The 19,409-nt window shown below is 43.4% G+C and overlaps 1 protein-coding gene across 1 annotated transcript in view; it reads right to left on the bottom strand.

The window, feature by feature from the left end:
- TRHDE (thyrotropin releasing hormone degrading enzyme) overlaps positions 1-19,196 on the bottom strand; it is a 267,123-nt gene extending 247,927 nt beyond the window's left edge. The window contains exons 1-2 of the mRNA XM_056846509.1: positions 18,433-19,196; positions 9,664-9,937 (exon numbers count right to left, since the gene is read on the bottom strand). Coding sequence (XP_056702487.1) covers positions 9,664-9,937; positions 18,433-19,196 — 1,038 coding nt within the window. The remainder of the gene's footprint in view (positions 1-9,663; positions 9,938-18,432) is intronic.
- Between the last annotated feature and the right edge of the window lie 213 nt (positions 19,197-19,409).

The raw sequence follows: 19,409 nt of genomic DNA, 5'->3' as shown, positions 1-19,409 counted from the left end.
TATGGCCCTTCTCATTGATTCACGTAATTTTTGCATTAAATGTTTCACAGAAACAATTGGAACAGCCTCTTTTGAGACATGGACAAGAAACACATCTGGCAGCACTGAAAGTGATGACATGGCTGTGATTGATTCTAACATGCAGCTAAATGCTTTAGGAGCAGGTTTTATGAATTTTATTTTATGATGGCAAAGAGCCCAAAATTTCACAGGTGTCCAAATGCACATCTAGTTGTCTAACTTTTCCAGGCCCCCCAGAAAGCTATGATGAGGTACAAGCGACTAACAGGAAGAGAAGGAGCCCATGTGCATTGAGAGCTGAAGGACTGGCTGCTGGGAATCAGTAACTGGCTGGCCAGATTCTGCCAGATGTGGGGAGAAAACAAGGGAGAGCTTTTGCAGTCCAACACTCTTGCCATGATTTTACACTGGCTTTGTGGCAGATATTTTTCTTCCTTTTTTATTATAATACTTTTTTATTTTTAAACATAAATAAAACAAAAATATATAAACATTTAAACAACAAATTATTACATTGTATGTGGAACTTGCTTATGCCTCAACATTTCAATCCTTAACTTCTTTAAATTAGATCACTCTATATATTTTCATATCTAATAATATATTTGTCCTTAAACATATAGCAGTTTAATCTAATTCTGTTATTGATTTTTAGCTATACAGGTTGAGTATCCCTTATCCAGACTGCTTGGGACCAGATCTTTTGGATCTTTCCGAATTTTGGAATTTTTGCATATACCTAATGAGATATCTTGGGGATGGGACCCAAGTCCAAACACAAAATTCATTTATGTTTTAAATATATTTTATATACATGTAATACACATAGCCCGAATGTAATTTTAAACAATATTTTTAATAATTGTGTGTACATTGAACCATCAGAAAGCAAACTGGTGTACTGCTGAGGGCCTGTAATGCCTGCATGCCAGCTCAAAAAGTCTGGTTTTCGGTTCAGCCTGGATATCAGGTGTCCGGATAAGGGATAGTTAACCTGTATAGTTAAAAGTTTCTTAAAATTCTGAAAATGAACTATCATGTACAAGAGAAGTTAATTTTGCCATAATTGCATATTCTGTTAGTTTGTTCAACCATTCCTTTTTCTGAGGCACTACACGAGTGCATGCTGGTGGGTTCTACTCAAGTGCATGTGTTTAAAGTAAAGATGTTGTGTTCATTTACTGAGCAGTTTCTTCTGAGCAACTGTTTTAATCCTTGGGGAGTTGTAAGTGACCTAGAGCTTAGTCAGAAACTGCACTACAGCAAAACTTAAATTGGTAAGAATGGTTATTAGAAAGCTGGCTTGGTCTCAAAGTGCATAAGTAAATTTCTTCTGAGCAACTGTGTTTTTTTAATTGCTTCACAGCTGACAGAAGTAGCAAAAGAGCAGCAACCAGTGTCTAGAATTCTTTATGCATCTACAAAGGAATGCAGTATGCTACCTGTATTAAAATATCCCAAAACACAAAATGCCCACTTATCTGCTCTAACATGTAGACTTATATAGGTAGTTATTTGCATTTCAGATTAATTTATTTTGTCAATGTCAATTCCAGGCATGAATGTGTGATTTACTGGAACACATGGTATAGCACAACACAGAGCACAAATGTAGAATATCTGCAATCAACCCAAAAATTCAGAATGATAATTGCTGGGTAAATTTGAATAACAAATGAACTGGGGGAAAATGTGCACTGCTTACATACACTTCAGGAATGGAAAAGAGGTTAAATTAGCTGACGTGCCAATCATTTCCCTACAATTCAAGTATACGAAAAACAAAGGAATAACAGTATGTGCCATCCCTAGGCCAGCATAATATTTCAGCCTTTTAAATTCAGCATGGTGTAGTGGTTAAGAGCGGTGGTTTGGAACAGTGGAGTCTGATCTGGAGGCCTGGGTTTGATTCCCCACTCCTCCACATGAGTGGCAAAAGCTAATCTGGTGAAGTGGATTTGTTTTCCCCACTCCTTTACATGAAGCCAGCTGGGTGACCTTGGACTAGTCACACTCTCTCAGCCCCACCTACCTAACAGTGTCTGTTGTGGGTAGAGAAAGTCGTCATATAAAAACCCACTCTTCTTCTAACCATGCCACACTGCATCATAGTCTACAAATTTTAGTATTGTAACACCTCCTTATAAAGTTATTTCATTTAACACTTTGTCTTGGGTGTGATGCTTTTTATACAGTGTGGGGGAGGGAGCTGAGTGGCAGCATGATCCGTCCAGCAAGAAGTAAATATGGCCAGGCTGAAAGTGACATGGCACCACTGCCGGTGGGACAGCCGACTCCCAACTGTGCTTGACATCTATGAAAGGCCTGCATGTATGAGGAGACCGGCCTCAGTCAGAGCTGCATGGCTGACAGAGAAGGTGGCTGCAACTCTCCCAGAAGGAAGCTTCGATGTGGAAGGTGATGCAAAGCAGCTTCCCAGGGCACTCCAGCACAGGAGTCTAACAGGACAGGGGACTGGTTGTTGCCACCTTCTCCAGTTGCTACCTCATGTAACAAAAGTATCGGCATCCCCCAATAGAACCATACATCTTACAGAGCTATTTCACACAACACTCTGTTTTCAGAAGCATAACTGCAGTTTTAAAGGACTTACTGTACTACACATAATTGAAATGCTGCTTCTGTTAGCAGTATTGCTTGCTAATACAAAGGACCTTAATAACAATGGTGAAATCAAAAAACATTACTGGCTCCAAAATAGCTGGACCTGGATGACTGTGCAAGACACATTATATTATTCTTACAGACCAGTCTGGCACCAGAGAGAACAGGAATTCGTTTGGGGATCACAGCTACCATCTGTCCCTGTGCTGAGGCAACAATGAGGGTTAGTATTCCACTGCTGAGAAAAAGAGTGCCGTTTGGGGATCTTAAGAGTAGGAAAGATCCCATCACAGGTAAAACGCAGCCCCCATCCTCCTAATACTTGCATGCACTTATATTATTCGGCTACAGCAAGGGGCATGAGAAGGATTTAGGAGAGAGATGTAAACAGAATTAGTTAGGTAGCTCTTCCCTTTTGCCTTGCAAAGGATAACGTTTCACTACTGGTATGACTATGGGACCCTGACCTAGATTGACGAGGCTAGTCTGATCTCGTCAGATCTTGGCAGCAAAGCAGGGTCAGCTCCTGTTAGTTCTTGGATGGGAGACCACCAAAGCAGTCCAGGGTTGCTACGAAGAGGCCGGCAATGGCAAAACTACCTCTAAATGTCTCTGGCCTTGAAAACCCTATGGGGTCACCGTAAATCGGCTGCGACTTGACAGCATTTTCCACCACCACTACTATGGGTGTTCATTTGGATATTTCTGAGCCCAAATTATTCCTGAAGTTTGCCGTTTCAGGTGCCTGGAGAGATGTCTGCAATGACCCAAAACACTCCTCAACTTTCAGGAGAAAAGAAAATTTATCTCCTGAAATTTCAGGAGTGGTCAGGAGAGGCGCAGGAGGGGGAGAAAGAGAGAGAGCGAGCACACAACTCCAGTGTGGTCACAGCACTGATGCTGCTTAAATCTTGTAAAGATCCACTGCAGAAGATACTGCTTATTGATGCCAATGGGCAGTAGACCTTATGTCCAGACTCAGGAAGCCATCTCTACTGCGCTGGATCTTTAAAGTTTAAAGGGCCACAGCAGCACTGAAGTCCAGCTGAGCCACAATCTCTCTCCCTCGCCACTCCTGCTGCCTTGGGGGGTGGTTAGAAAATTGTGTTTTGATTCTGTTTTGTTTTTGGTGGGTGGTGGTTTTTTTTTAAGACTTTGGGTATCAACGTGCCTGAACCTGAAAAATGCTCCCAAAATAGATTTCAAGAACAGTACCAACCCTGTCAAAGTGTTAGACTAACAAAAATCATGACCTTCCTGAAATCCCCAAACAAAAATTAAAATGATTTTTTAAAAAATGAACACCCCTAACTACCTCAACACAAACAGAGGCTTTCTCTGGAGCATCTGGAAAGCTGTTTGTGAAGGCAACTCGTAGGGTTGATTCATATGATCCTTTTTCTGTGTCAGCATGAAAGTTATCTTGATGCACATGAACTGACTGTTTTGTTAGCTCGTAGCAGGGATGATCTTTCTTTTCCCTGTATTCCCAGGATCCTGTCCCTTATCAACAGAGCTTCAAAGATGCCATCAACTGAACGTAGCATGTTGAGCAGAGCAGTGCCAATAAGGAGCTGTTCAGCTGACCAGTCTTGCATCATATTCAGAATCCAATTAATTAAATTACTGGAATTCAGAGGACATTTTTCTCATTTCATGGATAGCGATAAGGAACAAAGTAGAAAACAGATGGTAGAAAAAGTGACTTTTGTGGACCCACGAGCAAGCGGCTCCAAGGGAAGGAGAAGTAACGTTAAGTAAACACACATACACATGCTCTTTGGGTGTAAATGGCCACAGTTTTTATTGATCACAACAGAATGGAGTATTGGCGGAAAAACATGGGGGCGGATCCAAGATATCGAGTCACCACCCTGTAACTCGATACACGTATCGAAAGCATCGATAAACAGCCCAACCACCAGTGGGCACAGCACCAGAGTAGCACTTATGAGGCCCCACCAGGACGGGCATCTCTGTGTGGAGCCAGTGCCACCTGGGATTGGAGCACCCACTGCAGGCCCCTTAGCTGGGCATCGTTGTTGTACTCCATCCCAAGACCCCTTATGGGGGTCCCCATAAACGGGAAGGAAAAGCACATCTTCCCTTCTTGGATCAGACCCCATGGAAAAACCAGCCCGAACAAACGGTGACAAAGAAAGCAAACAACATAACCAGAACACAGGGAGGGTGGGCGGGTAACCTCGCTGTCCCGCTGCAAAGAGGACGGCAGCTGGGCTGCGCCGGCTTAAGTAGGCACAGGGAGGGGTGATGTCAGGACACCCCACCCGCCTTGGGAAGGGAGGGGGAGAAACCGTGAGGCAAGCATGGCCTCGCGAGACGGCGGCAGCCCAACCTGAGGGACCATCTCCCCTTCCCCTGTATCCTGCCTGGTAAGTCCACAAGGGTGGGACCTGTTTATTCTGGTCCCCCTTTTTTCTTATAAATGCATGGGCTCATGCTTTGCAAATCTATATTGTTCTATGTTAAATTATCCCCTACTACTGGAAGAACATAGCAATTTAATCACTTCCGGCTTTCTCTTTGTGGCACACATCATCACCATCTTTAGGGGCACTTAATATAGGATGAAAGAGGTTATCCAATGTACTGCATTACAGTAGATGCTCAAATAGATGACCTTGTGTCTTTGATGTTATTACAGCCAAACCTATAATGTGATTATTATTTTTTTGCCGTCAGCTGTTTTAAGGTAATCCCGTGTCGGGTTTTCTAGGAAAGAGACATTTGGAGGTGGTTTGCAATTGCCTGCCTTTGTGTCATAATCCTGGTATTCCCTGGAAATCTCCCATCCAAATACAAGCCAGGGTCAGGGCTGAGAGTGTGTGACTGGCCCAAGGTAACCCAGCAAGCTTCCATGGCACAGGTGGGGATTCGAACCTGGGTTTCCCAGGGCCTAGTCCAACACCTTAACCACTACACCACACCAATCTTTCCCAGTCTGTAGTTAAGTGCTATATGATAACTATACTCCTATTAAACCTTAGCTCTGCTAATAAATTATAATTCGGGTCCGAACTAAATGTAACGGAGAACCCATGGCTGCCGTGAGTTCACTGTTTAAAGTTATTTTAAAATACTGCAAGGGCTGGCAACACCCCCAACCCCTAGGGGGGCACAGCTCTTTTGGCACTTTAAACGGCACAGGACAGGGGGCAAAGAGCTCTGGACAGGGCTCTTGCAGAATTTTAAAATCACTTTACAACGGTGACAGCAAACTCGTTGCAGCCCCAAGTTCTTCATCCCTTTTAGTTTGGCTCATCGTCACATAGCTAAGCAGAAAACAGAACTGCTCAGGGTAAGACAAACAGTGTCCCTGTGTTCAACCCTCACAACACGTCTCTCAAGAAGAATGATGTTCTAGCCTAGTGAAGTGTACACAACTTTGTCACTCACAAGTAATTGCATTGCAGCCCATGCCATTCATGCCCTAATTGGTGCAGTGAGGATGGCAGCTCCCCTTCCACACAGACGCTTGAGGTTTTAAAAATTAACATTCCTTGCTCCTGGTCTCATATTGCATATGCCCACGTACAATGACAACTGCAGTATCTGTATGCTGGCAGCACATGGGACAGTTGCACCTGGTGTTTCATGTTAACTTCCATGAGCCAAAGACCAATAAAGATGAGCTTTGTTAATCCACAAAATTGTTACAATGCTCTCAAAAATTAATGTGCTTGTGCCTCATCGCTCTTTACTTCATGGAATTTGAAGCCTATTCAAGTGCAAGCCATCAGCTGTCGTTCTCGTACAGGTAAAAGCAAACCTCCAGGAGACCAAGCAGCAGGAGAGCTAAGTTGCTGGAGCAAAGGGATTTTTTTTTTCTTTCCTGGCTGAAATGTTAAAGCATTACATAGCCATTACAAGTATGGTGCAGTGTAATTAACAACAAATCTTTTACAAGAAGTGATTAATCCAGATGAAGCCACCATGCAACTTTACTGAAGCCATTGAACACCCCCTCAAATTAACCTGTTTTGGTATTGCTGCAGGTGTTTCTTTCCCCACAAGATTTACTTGTTACTCAACACAAATACAGGGAAACTAACCCAATAAAGTTACACACTCAGTCTTTCCCCTTTCATTCAAATACAACAAACATTCGGCCCTAAAAAGAAGCCCAAAAGAAGCAGCACAATCCTTAGGATGCAGCCTCTCTCCAAGCATTAAAAAGGTAAAGGTCCCCTGTGCAAGCACCAGGTCATTCCTGACCCACGGGGTGACGTCACATCCAGACATTTCCTAGGCAGACTTTGTTTGCGGGGTGGTTTGCCAGAGCCTTCCCCAGTCATCTTCCCTTTACCCCCAAGCAAGCTGGGTACTCATTTTACCGACCTCAGAAGGATGGAAGGCTGAGTCAACCTTGAGCGGCTACCTGAAACCAACTTCCCTTGGGATCGAACTCAGGTCGTGAGCAGAGCTTGGACGGCAGCACTGCAGCTTACCACTCTGCGCCACGGGGCTCTTCTCCAAGCATTACACACCTGAATGCAATTTCTACCCTCATTCCACCGTAAGTGTTATGTGAAAAGATAGAAGTACTTCATCTAGGTGACTTGACAGACTGCTGTTTCCCCAATGTTCATTCCTGTGTGCACTCCAGTGAGTAGATGGAGCATAATAAAAAAAAAGGTCAACTGCTGAGCCCCTGCCTACTTACTTTCATAGAGCATCACCATAGGCACAGGACAGAAGGAGAGAATACTACAGGAACTACTGTTGTTGTTTTTTAAGGTAACTATGACAGGAAGAGAGACTTTTCTATGGCCCCTCAGTTTGCAATTCTATTTCTAACACAAATCTATTTTTCTTATTTGGATTAAGCACGGTGCGAATAAACAGGGTTTTTCCCCCCTGAGCATCCAACAGAAATATAAGTTGGCAGGAGTGGCTTTTTTAAATAATCTACTTAGCTGGCACAATTTCTGGTGCATATTTTGGCTTGTTACACAGTTTTGCACTTGATAGTTGTAAACAAAACCAAGTTGACATACATAAAAGATGTTTTAAAAACAACAAACAGAAACTTGTGGGTCTCTCTTCTCAATAAGCATAAACCACAGCTTAGGGGAACTGACTGGTTTCTTCAATGTGGAGAACTAAAGTAAAGCGTGTGAGTAGTAAAATCCCACCATCAGACTACCTTAAATAGGGAATACCACGCTACAGCCTTGTGCAGGTAGGCAAGGCTGAAACAATCTTCGGAAATACTGAACATTACCGTAACAGATATAACAACTGAACAGGACTGGAAGAATATGCAGCAAAACTGCATTCAAAACCTAGCTTAGAAACTAAAACACTACCCTGTTACAAATAGCTACTTTTAAACTATTTATATAGCAAAAAGATAAGTGGCCAATGGAATTCCAACAGCAGCTATTTTGCAACTCTCTCTATGGTTGATGCCCTCCCATATATGATGCTGAAGTGCTCTTCCCTTTTCACTAAGAGCCCATTCCTGAGTGGGGGGGAGGTTCCGTGGTGGCCGAAGGCAGCGCAGCCACGTTGCCTCCTGAGCATCTTGCTGCCAATGCAGCAAGCCAAAAAAGAAAATAAAAATGATTTTATTTTTAAAACCCAATGGAATGCCTGAAAAATGGCACTTTTTGAGCCCGAAAGGAGTTAGGAAGCTGCCTAAAGGCAGCTCCACCCCTGGAAATGCCCCCCTAGATACCAGCGCTGGGAGATAAGCCGGGAAAGGCAGGAGGCAGCTCAGGTATCCGAGCACTGCGCTGCCGCTGGTGTCCAGGGGGGGGCTGTTGTTAGTCACCTTACACCAGCGTCCATGCCAGTTTGCATGGTGCAAGTGGCATGAACTCCAACACGGGGTTCATGCCGGCTCCTGTGAGGAGCCGAGGTGGGGGGTCTTCAGGAATGGACTGTAAGTATGCCCCATGCCTCAATACATTTTATGTTCTAGAAAATGTGACTACTCAGATAACAGAATGGCTTGATAGGAAGACCACCGAGTATCTAGCAATCAAGACTGTTTCACATGACATCAATGTGGCAGATATGCTTGAAAATCACAAGTGTACACATGTATACTGAAATAAATACTTCATGACTTAAAAATAACATGCATACACACCACATAAATCATCAACTGGCTCTGGAATGGATTTCCACATCATGCATATGCATTATACACAGAACAAAAAAAGAACCCAAAGCACTCTTTCAAGTGACTAGTCATACCACAGCTATTCTACACATCAATTTCATGGCATGTGAACCAGTCTTAGACTCACAGTTAACCAATGTGTAGTCTAGAATAATTGTTTATACAACATTTATTATATATAACCACCATATCATTAACTGGATTAATGAGATCTACTGAATGACTGCTTCTGTGAGCCAATTCCCCTGTCCACCTGCAGCTTCTCTTGCCCCATACTAAAGCAGGGGGTTTCAGAAATCACCATGAACTGTGCACATGTTCTTTTAAGAGATAAAGTCATCTAAATAATATCTGTTTAATCACTGGCTTAAGAACTCCACGGAAAGAGAAAGATGGGCATTCCATCAGTAGAGAGTGACTTTGTCACCTCCCCTTCTTGCTAAAACCCAAAAGTCCCCCTTCCAAAAAAATGCTCTTGGAGCATGGGAGATCCAGCCAGGAATAACTTAGTGGCTCAGATGTCTACCGTGGAGGTGATTAGCACAAATCACTCCCTTCCATCTGTGGAAATTTTAGGATGTATCCAAAATTTTATGTATGTTCATACATAAAAGCACCAATGGTAATTTAAGGCAGTCCAAACCTTTGCTCTTTCTTCCTGTACCATATTTACTGATGCAGATGATCAGATTGGGTTGTAAGAGTAAAGCATTACTCCAAGATGAATGGCTTAAAAAGCCACAAAATATTTCAAGAGAATATTATGAGAACTGAATATGAAGGTAATCTGAGCACATGTGTTTCTCTTCCAAAAAGAAAGGATTAGCAATGCAATGCATAATTCTGAAGGCTTTAAAAATACTTACTACAACACCATTCTTGGTGGTAGTCTCACGGTATGTAAAGTTGCAAACTGCCCAGGCTAGGTAATATGTAGACATGAGGGGAGTCTGGGAAAAGTGGTCTGTAACCCATCCATCTTCTTCAAAAACAGAAGTTTCCACAGGCATATTGGACAAAGATAAATAGGTTGCTTGATGTTTGATGCTGATTTTGAACGTGGCCTTGTAGATAGGCTCATCAAAGCAAGGAAAGGCTTTTCTGGCATGGGTAGGAGAAAACTGTGTAACTGCAAGAAACCTGGAGACAAAAAAGAAAGAATATATTTTATTCTAAGCTTGAAGCACAGATGTAATGAAACTATTACTAAATGAGCAATGAACAAAAAACCTACAGAAGATAGCGAACACACAAAATAAAACTATAATTAAGCTTTGTAGATGCTTTTCCTACAGAACATTCTTCCATTCAAACATTAAATAATGTCTGTTGGTAATGCAGAAATGATATTTACATCATGCAATGCACCACAGTCTGCTAAAAATAACATTTGACAGAACATTGGCTACCTTTTCTTATGTCATTTTCTTTTTTTGCCGTCAAGTCACAGCTGACTTATGGCAACCCTGTAGGGTTTTCAGGGCAAAAGACATTGGGAGGTAGTTTGCCATTGCATCATGACCCTGGTATTCCTTGGAGGTCTCCCTTCCAAATACTATCCAGGGCCGACCCTTCTTAGCTTCTGATATCTGACAAGATCGGGCTAGCCTGAGGCTATCCAGGTCAGGGTTTCTTGTGTCATACTCCATGCCTAACAAACAACATTTTGTTAGCACTAGAAAAAAAGTATTTATTTACTTAGCTTTGGGACTTTTACAAAACATAAAAACAAACAAAACCGTAACTAGTGTTAACCCCTGTAAAATAAAACAAATAAGAATGGTTAACTATTGCATCAAGAACTGCAATATCCCCAGGGAATTCTCTCAGCCCTTCAATAATAGCACACTCTTGATTCTCTGGGCTTTATAACATTATATTATCACATAAGAATACTGTCAGGAGTCATTATATTCCAGTGCTAATGATATCTGTAAGTTTCAGAGGACGTTAGAATGTTTTAGTGTTCATATACAATTCAAAAATAATCTGGTTCTATAACCTTGCCAATATTACAAAGTGGGAGAGTGGAAACAAATTTTGCCTCCACCATTTACATTTTAATAATATAATTTCTAAATTTTAATGATATAAAATGTGTCACTTGCAATCTGCGTTTTCAAGATAAAACATCTGACTTACTGGCTTCCTTGCAACAAGATCTGCTCCAAACTCCTGCTTCCCCTCTCCCCCCACCCCGCCAAAATATTTTGTTCCTTTGAGGGGGACCTCTGATGACTTCAGGAACACCATAGGGATAAAGTGGAATTCTGGAGCGAAAAGGTGGAATCAGTAGAACACGCCATCCAGTCTTCCAAAGTCTAAAACACCCCTAAGCCTTTAGAACTACACGGGTGGCTACAAGATATTCTTTTTGAACTGGCTGCATTAAAATATACAATGAGGCAATGTACTTTGCCATTGTTTTATAACACATTTTAATTGTCATAATGATAAGCATCATGTTACTTTTCAAGCCTGCTAAAAAGTTTCAATTTTATTTCCCAAAGCTTAATAACTTTACCAATAACTGCATTTTTGTAATTAATATTTTGTCCAGATTTCAAATTTGGGGGGGGGGGAGTTTGCTATGGAGTGGTGGCTCCCATTACATGATTATTATAAAAGGCATGGATTCTAGTGTACCCAATAGATGAAGGATTCTTTGGAGTACCAATGAAAAATAATATGAAGTTACTCTACATTTATATCACTGTACCAGAACTTCATAACCCTGTTAATTGTTATCCAAAACTTGAACTTATTTTTACTAAAAGACTTCACTAAGAAATTTTAAGTACATCGATTTATGAGCAAAGCTGGTTCTATTAAGTTTTCTTTTGCAATTAATTTTAATGAGCTCACTGGCAAAATGCATACACAGGGAATTCAACAAACATACATTCTAAAAATGTTTCAGCTCTGCCATCTAAACACTTTTAAAGAGAATGTCTCTTTTTTAAAAAGATAACTGGGGACAAACTGGGCTAAATTATTTACAGATGGCAACTTAAGATGAGCCATTGTTTTATTTATTTCATTTCATTTCTACCCAGCCCTCCCCAGCTCAAAGTCTGGGCTCAGAGCGGCTTACAAAATCCGGAATAATAAAATTAATAAAACTTTAAAATATAATTAAATACATTTAAAATAGCCCAACTCGTTCCAATAAATGGGGGAGTAATACTCTCCCTGATGCTCTTAAAATCACATAATAGTTGTCTGCAGATCAGTAGATGGAACTGACCTCCCCCCAAAATGGGGAAAGGGGCTCAGCAGCAGGAGGGAAGGGACTAGGGAGGCCACTATTTATAGGGAGAACCATCGCTGGCCTCAACCATAAGTCCGGTGGCATAGCTCCATCTTACGGACCCTCCAGAAATCTTGAAGGTCCCACAGGGCCCTGATCTCACTCGGGAGGCTATTCCACCAGGCAGGGGCCAGGGCAGAAAAAAAGCCCTGGCCGAGGCCAGCAGGACACTTCTTGGGCTGGGGACCACCAGCAAGTTGTTATTTTGTGATTTTAAGTTTTTCTGGGGAGCATACCAGGAGAGGTGGTCCTGAAGATATGAAGGTCCTAGATCATGTAAGGCTTTAAAGGTCATAACTAGCACCTTGAACCTGACCCAATCTTCCAGCTGGAGCCAGTTCAGTTGACAGAGAGCTGGCATAATATGAGCTTGGGACGAGGTACCAGTAAGCAACCTCACCTCAGCATTCCGTACCAACTGGAGTCTTCAAGTCAGTCTCAGGGGCAACCCTACGTAGAGCGAGTTACACTACAGCAGTAGTAACTGTACTGTAAACGTACAGTTATGTATGTTTTTAGAACATACCGTATTTTCCGGCGTACAAGACGACTGGGCGTATAAGACGACCCCCCCCATTTTTACAGTTAAAATTTAGAGTTTGGGATTGTCCCGAGTCCGCGGCCTAGGGTCAGCCCTCAGGACTGCGCCCCAACCCCGCGGCTGCCCCCAGACCTCCTGGAGTGGCCCAACCCGAGTCCGCAGCCTGGGGCCAGCCACCGGTCCTCCTGGGGCGGCTCAACCCCCGGGGACATGGACAGAGTGGAGGCGGCTCCCCAGGGAGATTCTCCAGTCCGGATTGGAATTCAGCATCCGGCGTATAAGACGACACCCGGCGTATAAGACGACCCCCGACTTTTGAGAAGATTTTCCTGGGTTAAAAAGTAGTCTTATACGCCAGAAAATACAGTACTCTGCCCCCAAAGTAACACACTTAACAATGTCATTCTAAGCAGTTATACACTTCTAAGAGCATTGTGTCTGATGAACTAAGAAGAATGTAACTCTGTTTAGGACTGCACTGTAAAGCACCTGAAGTGTGGGTTGTGCATTCGGCCAATCATTTCTTTCCATAACGTTCCCTGCCCATAACAATATTTCTGTTACTTCTGTTGCATATTCACAAAAATGCCATAAAATATAGACTGTCATACATAGTTAGGACAAGAGAATGGCCAAATTAACGGAATTCCTTCATGGAAAGGACATGGAAGAATTTAAAAATATGTGGAAAAAGGCCGCCACATATTGGGATAAAATGGCAAAAACGGATTTTATTAAGTTATTTAGTGAGTTATAGAAATTAGTATTTTTTAATATCTTTATATTTTATCAGTAACAATAAGTTTAAAACTGTCAAGACACTTCTGCGGAAGTCAGGTGAAGGGTCACATAAGGTGGTAGGTGGTGGGAAAGGGGATATCTTATGAGATTTAATAATGATACTTTTAAATTGTATTAATTGTATTAATGAATATGTATAGATATTCCTGGTTTTTTATTGTTATTTGTGTTGATTATTATTTTTTGTTGTTGTTAAAAAACATAATAAAAAAAATTTAAAAAAAAGGACAAGAGAAAAGGCAAGAAACGAGGGATGACACTTCTTCATAGCTAGAAGATACAGTGGGATACCTTGTAAAAGGTGTTAGATACCAAGTAGTGCTGAGGGATATAAAGTATGTCCTATCAAAACAGAGTAACACAGTTTTAAGTTTAACTACATTAATATCTGAGGCTGAAATTTGGGGTATCATTATTCACACAATCAATGACAGGATTTCATCCTGAATGCATAATTATAGAAACTGGCATACAAATGACAGTAATTTTCAGCTATTTTAATTCTACCTGGTCTATTAACAAGGTTGACATGTTTCCTCAACAACTTATCTATTTTGACATTTTAGGAATGATAAGGGGGGAAAGGCAATCAAGCAGCCAAGGTGGAAGGAATCATTTTGTTTTAGTTTTATGCAAAATATGATGTGGTCTCAAACCATTCTCAGGACAATCTATTCAGAACATTCATTTTGTTTTATGTCACGCAACAAACTGAAGAACAGCTGACACCCATTTTTAGTGTATCAGTTTCATTTTACTTTACCCATTAAAGGTGCAATGACCTGAGTGGCAAAATTAACCTTTCCAAAGTACCAGCAATGTTGTAGATAATTATTGCTTTCCAGTCCAGTCCTAAACTGAATTCACACTCTTCAAAGTCCATTCAAATTAATAGGATTAAAATTATATAAAGTGTGCATTCCTGGGGGAGAGCTCCTTAGGAACCGGCATCACCCCATGCTGGCATGTGTGTCCATTTATCCTGGGATAGGGGGCACTTACGCCACCACAGAGGGTATTCGCGCCAGCCCTGGGATGCTATGCTACTGTGCGGAGCTCCAGCAACCAGTGCAGCCTCCCACCAGCGTTCTCCCAGTGCAGTTCCCTGTGCCAGCATCCTGGGGGGGGGGGGGTGTTCCTGGGGGTAGAGTTGCCTTTAGGCAGCTTTCTAACCCCTTTCAGGCTGGGAGCACTCCCTTTGCCCTTATGGTGAGTTACACCACCTTTTTAGGTGATGTAGCCCTATGGAACGCTATTTAGTGGTTCTGCGGGGCTCGCAAGTAAGGGCAGCTTTCTGGCTTCAGTGGAGGGGGGAGCTGGATCCTGCTTTGGAGGCAGCATGGCTGCGCCGCTGCCAGCTGCTGGCTAACCACCCCCACCCCTCAGGAATGGGCTGTAAGTTTGCTTCGGAGTGTCCTGCTAGTCTCTACAATCAGAAAGTAAATCTTACTTTATTCTTAGGAAAAAAACCTACTTTATTTAAAGGGAGGCCCCTTCCATTAAAACACATCATGCTGGTCAGACCACAGACCTTAACCAAATGAAGAAAAGAAGTGAAAAACCTCTCAAACCATTGTATACCATTCACTACTACAACAGAGTGCCATATTTGCAGATAACTAGAAAAGTGTTAAAGAGCTGAAATGATGTTTTGCTTAAACATCAAGGTCCTGCACCCATCATTTTTAGAGAGTGCTCTATGACTTGTTACATGATCGTGAGTGAATTAATTTAAAGCAAACATGTTGACTAATACTTCGTGGCATTTTTTCAGTCAATACCTTGGAAGTACTGACTCAAATTGTACAAGAATTCACATTAATAATTTAATCAACTTCAGAATCCCAAAGCAGGTATGAGATAACTATAGCTGCAGAATATCTTGTTGTAATACTTCACGATGGGTAGCCATGTTAGTCTATCTGTAGCAGTAGAAAAGAAGAGGAGTCCAGTAACACCTTAAAGACTCACAAAAATTCTGGAAGGGTATGAGCTTGTCATACATGCCATACTTCCCAGACCTACTAAAACTGGGAGACAAGTGTTCTAGACTACAGTGTTGCATTATACTTAGGACATTTCAGAAACAGGGAATCTAATGTTAGCTATGTTTTTCTATTCTGCCAACAAAATGCTTGATCCACATTATGTGTGATTAGATATTGATCTGCTGTTAATTTAAATGGGACTATGCCTATTAACCACAGTTTAAATATATGTCCCAATACAATCAATTAAATATATGCACAGTCAAAAATAAAGTATATGTGAACAGCTTCATTATGAGCATGTTATATAATATGTACTTTCTCTGTACATTGCAAAACTACCTTCCAATTTCTAACTTTAAGGCCTTTTCACTAAAAATATTTCTGTCCTAAACATGTTGCTGTATTAAAGTTCTATCTCAACTCTGTCACAAAAGTACTTCATACTTTTTTACTGCAGACTGTGAATCAAACAAGTGTAGTGGGGAGGGAAGCGTATCTGTATGCTTAACACTTGTTATATCCATGCTTCCAAATGCTTCAAATAACTTAGCAAACTTTCTGAGCAAAGACAAATGATATCTTCATCGCTCAGCAATTAATTTAGTAAGATTCCACAAAGAATTCTGCAACTGAATTCTATGAGGAAACCATTTCATGAGGGCCAATTATACAAAACCCTAACTGGGATCCTAAATATTTGACATAACTACTAAACAAAATTTATTAAGGGTGTTTTATTACTGAGTTGAAGAAATTTCTTCTTTGGATGACAAATCTTGTTAGCAAACCATTTGTTCAGCAGTGCGTCAAAAAGGTGACGTTTACAGAATAACATGGTTTAAAAATAAATTAATTCTATATCTCCACTGACAAAGTTGTTAGGAAAACAGGCCTGCTTTCTTTCAACTTCAGCCTAGTTTTAAATGTTTGATTTGTTGCATAAATCAAGGGTTCGTGCCTTCTCTCACACAGAAATGACCTGTAACTCAACCAGAAGAAATTGAGTAAACCCAACAGCATCTTCTCAAACTCTGTTAATAAAATTCTGGAAGTATGCAAACAGATGGGTTCTCCTAAGCCCTATACTTTTCAACAGAAAAACATGATTTCTGTCTATGTTTGCTGGTAGAATAAAAATCAGACCTTACTGCATTTCATTTTGCTCTTGCTGTGCTTTTTAAAAGCAGAGCTCAACGCTACATCACTGTTCATCTTTTTGTTCCATGTTACTTATAATGAGAAGCTGTTTATTCATATATATGTGCCATTTTTTCATTCTATCTACACTGTCCCAACTATATCTTCCTCTGCGTTCAGATATAAACAAAGCTAACTAAATGTGAATTAATCAGCATGACCCTAATTTTCATGTTTAATTCATTAAGGGGCAAAGTACACACAACCCCACAGGCCCTTGCTAACAACTTCCCCCTTAGGAAGAGGAAACTTGTACCGTGAGAGTGTCAGTAACTTTTACCTTGAAACTTCTCCCCCCTCCACCCCGCTAGCTCCATCGTTGTTTCAAATCCCTGTTCACTGTGCAAACACAGGTCTGAAACACCACTTGTAATGTCCATCACTGTTTCCTGCACAGCAACATGCAGTTTGCTCTGAAGTTGTCAGCAATTTACCACTAGGAGCTGCTTTGGAATCCTACGTGCACAATAAAATGCACCTTCAGCCTGCTATAGTTCACCTCTTTTGGAAGTTTAAGGGTTCTCTTGATCTTTAAGTTATCCAGAACTATCATCCTTTTTACAATTGTCTCCCTCATCCTTTTCTTGGTTTTCCTATCTGTTGATTTCACAGTGAAGAGAGAAAGAATGTTATTTAAGGAAATCATTCCAAGGGGATTAACTGACCTAGAGCTCCAGCTGAAGTCAAGGGGACAGCCAGGAGAAAACTAATCAAGTATTAAGCTTTTACAGACTTGAATGACAACTCCAAGTGATTCTCGGAGTCTCTCAGTACATATCACCTTCAAAGAGTTATCAAGGAAGGGACAATCAAGATTATAGGATGGGAGTAGGTGAGTCCAAAAGTATTAATACCGCCTTTCTTTCTTTCTTTTACAGAAAACGTTATTGCTAATACTGAGAAGACTGCTTATATAAAATACGCAGGACTCCCACCTTCCTTCCTAGCACTCCCACCTTCCTTCCTAGCACTGTCATCCAAGACTCTCTGATGTACTATCAGCCTCTTTGCTCTGGCAGCATGGTGGCCCCAACATGCAAAGGCAGATGGACAAGAATAAAAGGAGAGCTCTGTCAGCATTTCCAGATGATGGTCACGTTGCACAGGACCCTCTCTCTTAACTGCACCTTGAAATCAAAGCATCTTAAAGAGCAGAAGCATCAGTGGCAAGATCTATAACACTAAAAAGAGTCATATGGGTCTATAATGAAGTTCCTACATCTTGCTTTCTCTTTCTCTGGCTTGCAAGGTCCTAGCTTCCCACTGCTTCCTGGGTCTCTTTCGACTGAAAGTTTACTCCACAAGTAAATAAACAAATAGGACAAATGCCAGATTAAATTTTTCCTAATGTCCCTGAGCACTTCTCTGGGCAAGAGACGGTTTAAGTACTCCATCTCTGACATGCAGAAAGTTTTGCTGAAGTTCAGGCCAACTAGTTACCTACCTATCTCTCTATATATATCTATCTATAATATGCATGCGTGCCTTTCTGGGGCAATCAGAAAAACACTCTTTGAAAGTCTCTCTCCGCCAGAGACTGGATCACTTTCACACAGCCCAAATAATGCCCTTTCAGTCCACTTTCACTGCGCCCTAACGATCGTTTGCGAGCGGATTTCGCCAGTTCACACAGTGAAATCCACCTTCCAAGCGTATTATTTGGGCGGCGCGAAAGTGCCTTACAGAGTCCGACGGAGAATAGGAAGGGAAAGGAGAAACGTTTGGGGGACGAGTCTCTGCCACCCTCCCGGAGGGGGAGAAGGGGGTGGGGTGGGGGGTCGCGGGGCTGGGCTACCTCCTCTCCCCGTAGAGGACGTAGGAGCTGCGGAAGAAGCCCAGCAGCTCGTTCTCGATGGGGGCGTCGTAGAGGATCTTGAGGTTGTAGCTGCGCAGGGCCTCGAGGCTGCGGTTGAGGACGACGACCAGGGCCTGGGTGCGGGGGTAGAGGAAGAAGGCGGCGACGCGCAGGGCGCCGGCCAGCCGGTCCTCGGCCACGCGGACGGCCTCGACGTGCAGGCGGTGGGCGTGGAGGACGAGGTAGCGGGTGGCGTTGAGGCACTCCACCTGCACGTTCACCTCGCCGCCGAAGGTGAAGTTCTCCATGAAGGCGCTCAGCACCAGGTTGTAGTGGAGGGGCCGCAGGTGGCCCGGCAGGCGCAGGCGGGTCCAGGGCGGCGGCTCCCGGCGCCGCTGCCACTCCTCCTCCTCCGGGGCCTGCTCCTCCTGGGCCGGGGGCTCCGGCGGCTGGCCGGCGGGGCCGCGGTCCGGGCGGGCGCTGCCGTTGGCCGCCCTGCCGGCCGGGGCGTCCGCCGCCGCCGCCGCCCGCCCGTCGCCGCCGCCGCACTCCTCGCCGCGCACGCTGAGCAGGACGGCGCCCATGGTGACCAGCAGCAGGGCCACGATGGACACGGCGAAGCCCAGCACCAGGCGCTTGTGCACCGTGATGTGGCGCTCGGTGGTGCGCGGCCGCGCCGCCGCCCCGTCCGCCCACTGGCCCGACAGCCCCCGGCCCCCGCCGCCGCCGGGCCTCGCGGGGGCGGCCGCGTCCGCCTCCATCATCGTCGGCCGCCCGGCCGCCCGGCCGGGGGCTTCAGGAGGGGCGCGCCCGCCCCGGCCGGCGCCCGCCAGGCATGCGAGGCGCCGCGCGCCGCGTCCCTCGCCCTGCTGCCGCAGCCGCTGCGCGGGTCACTTCGCCCGCCCGGGCAGCGCCACGTGGGGGGGGGGGGTGGGTGGGAGGCAGGCGGCGCCGTTTGCCCCCTCGGCGGAGGAGGC

The sequence above is a fragment of the Euleptes europaea genome, chromosome 3 (genome assembly GCF_029931775.1).
Source record: "Euleptes europaea isolate rEulEur1 chromosome 3, rEulEur1.hap1, whole genome shotgun sequence".
Lineage (NCBI taxonomy): Eukaryota > Metazoa > Chordata > Lepidosauria > Squamata > Sphaerodactylidae > Euleptes > Euleptes europaea.
This window is presented reverse-complemented; position numbering and strand designations above follow the sequence as displayed.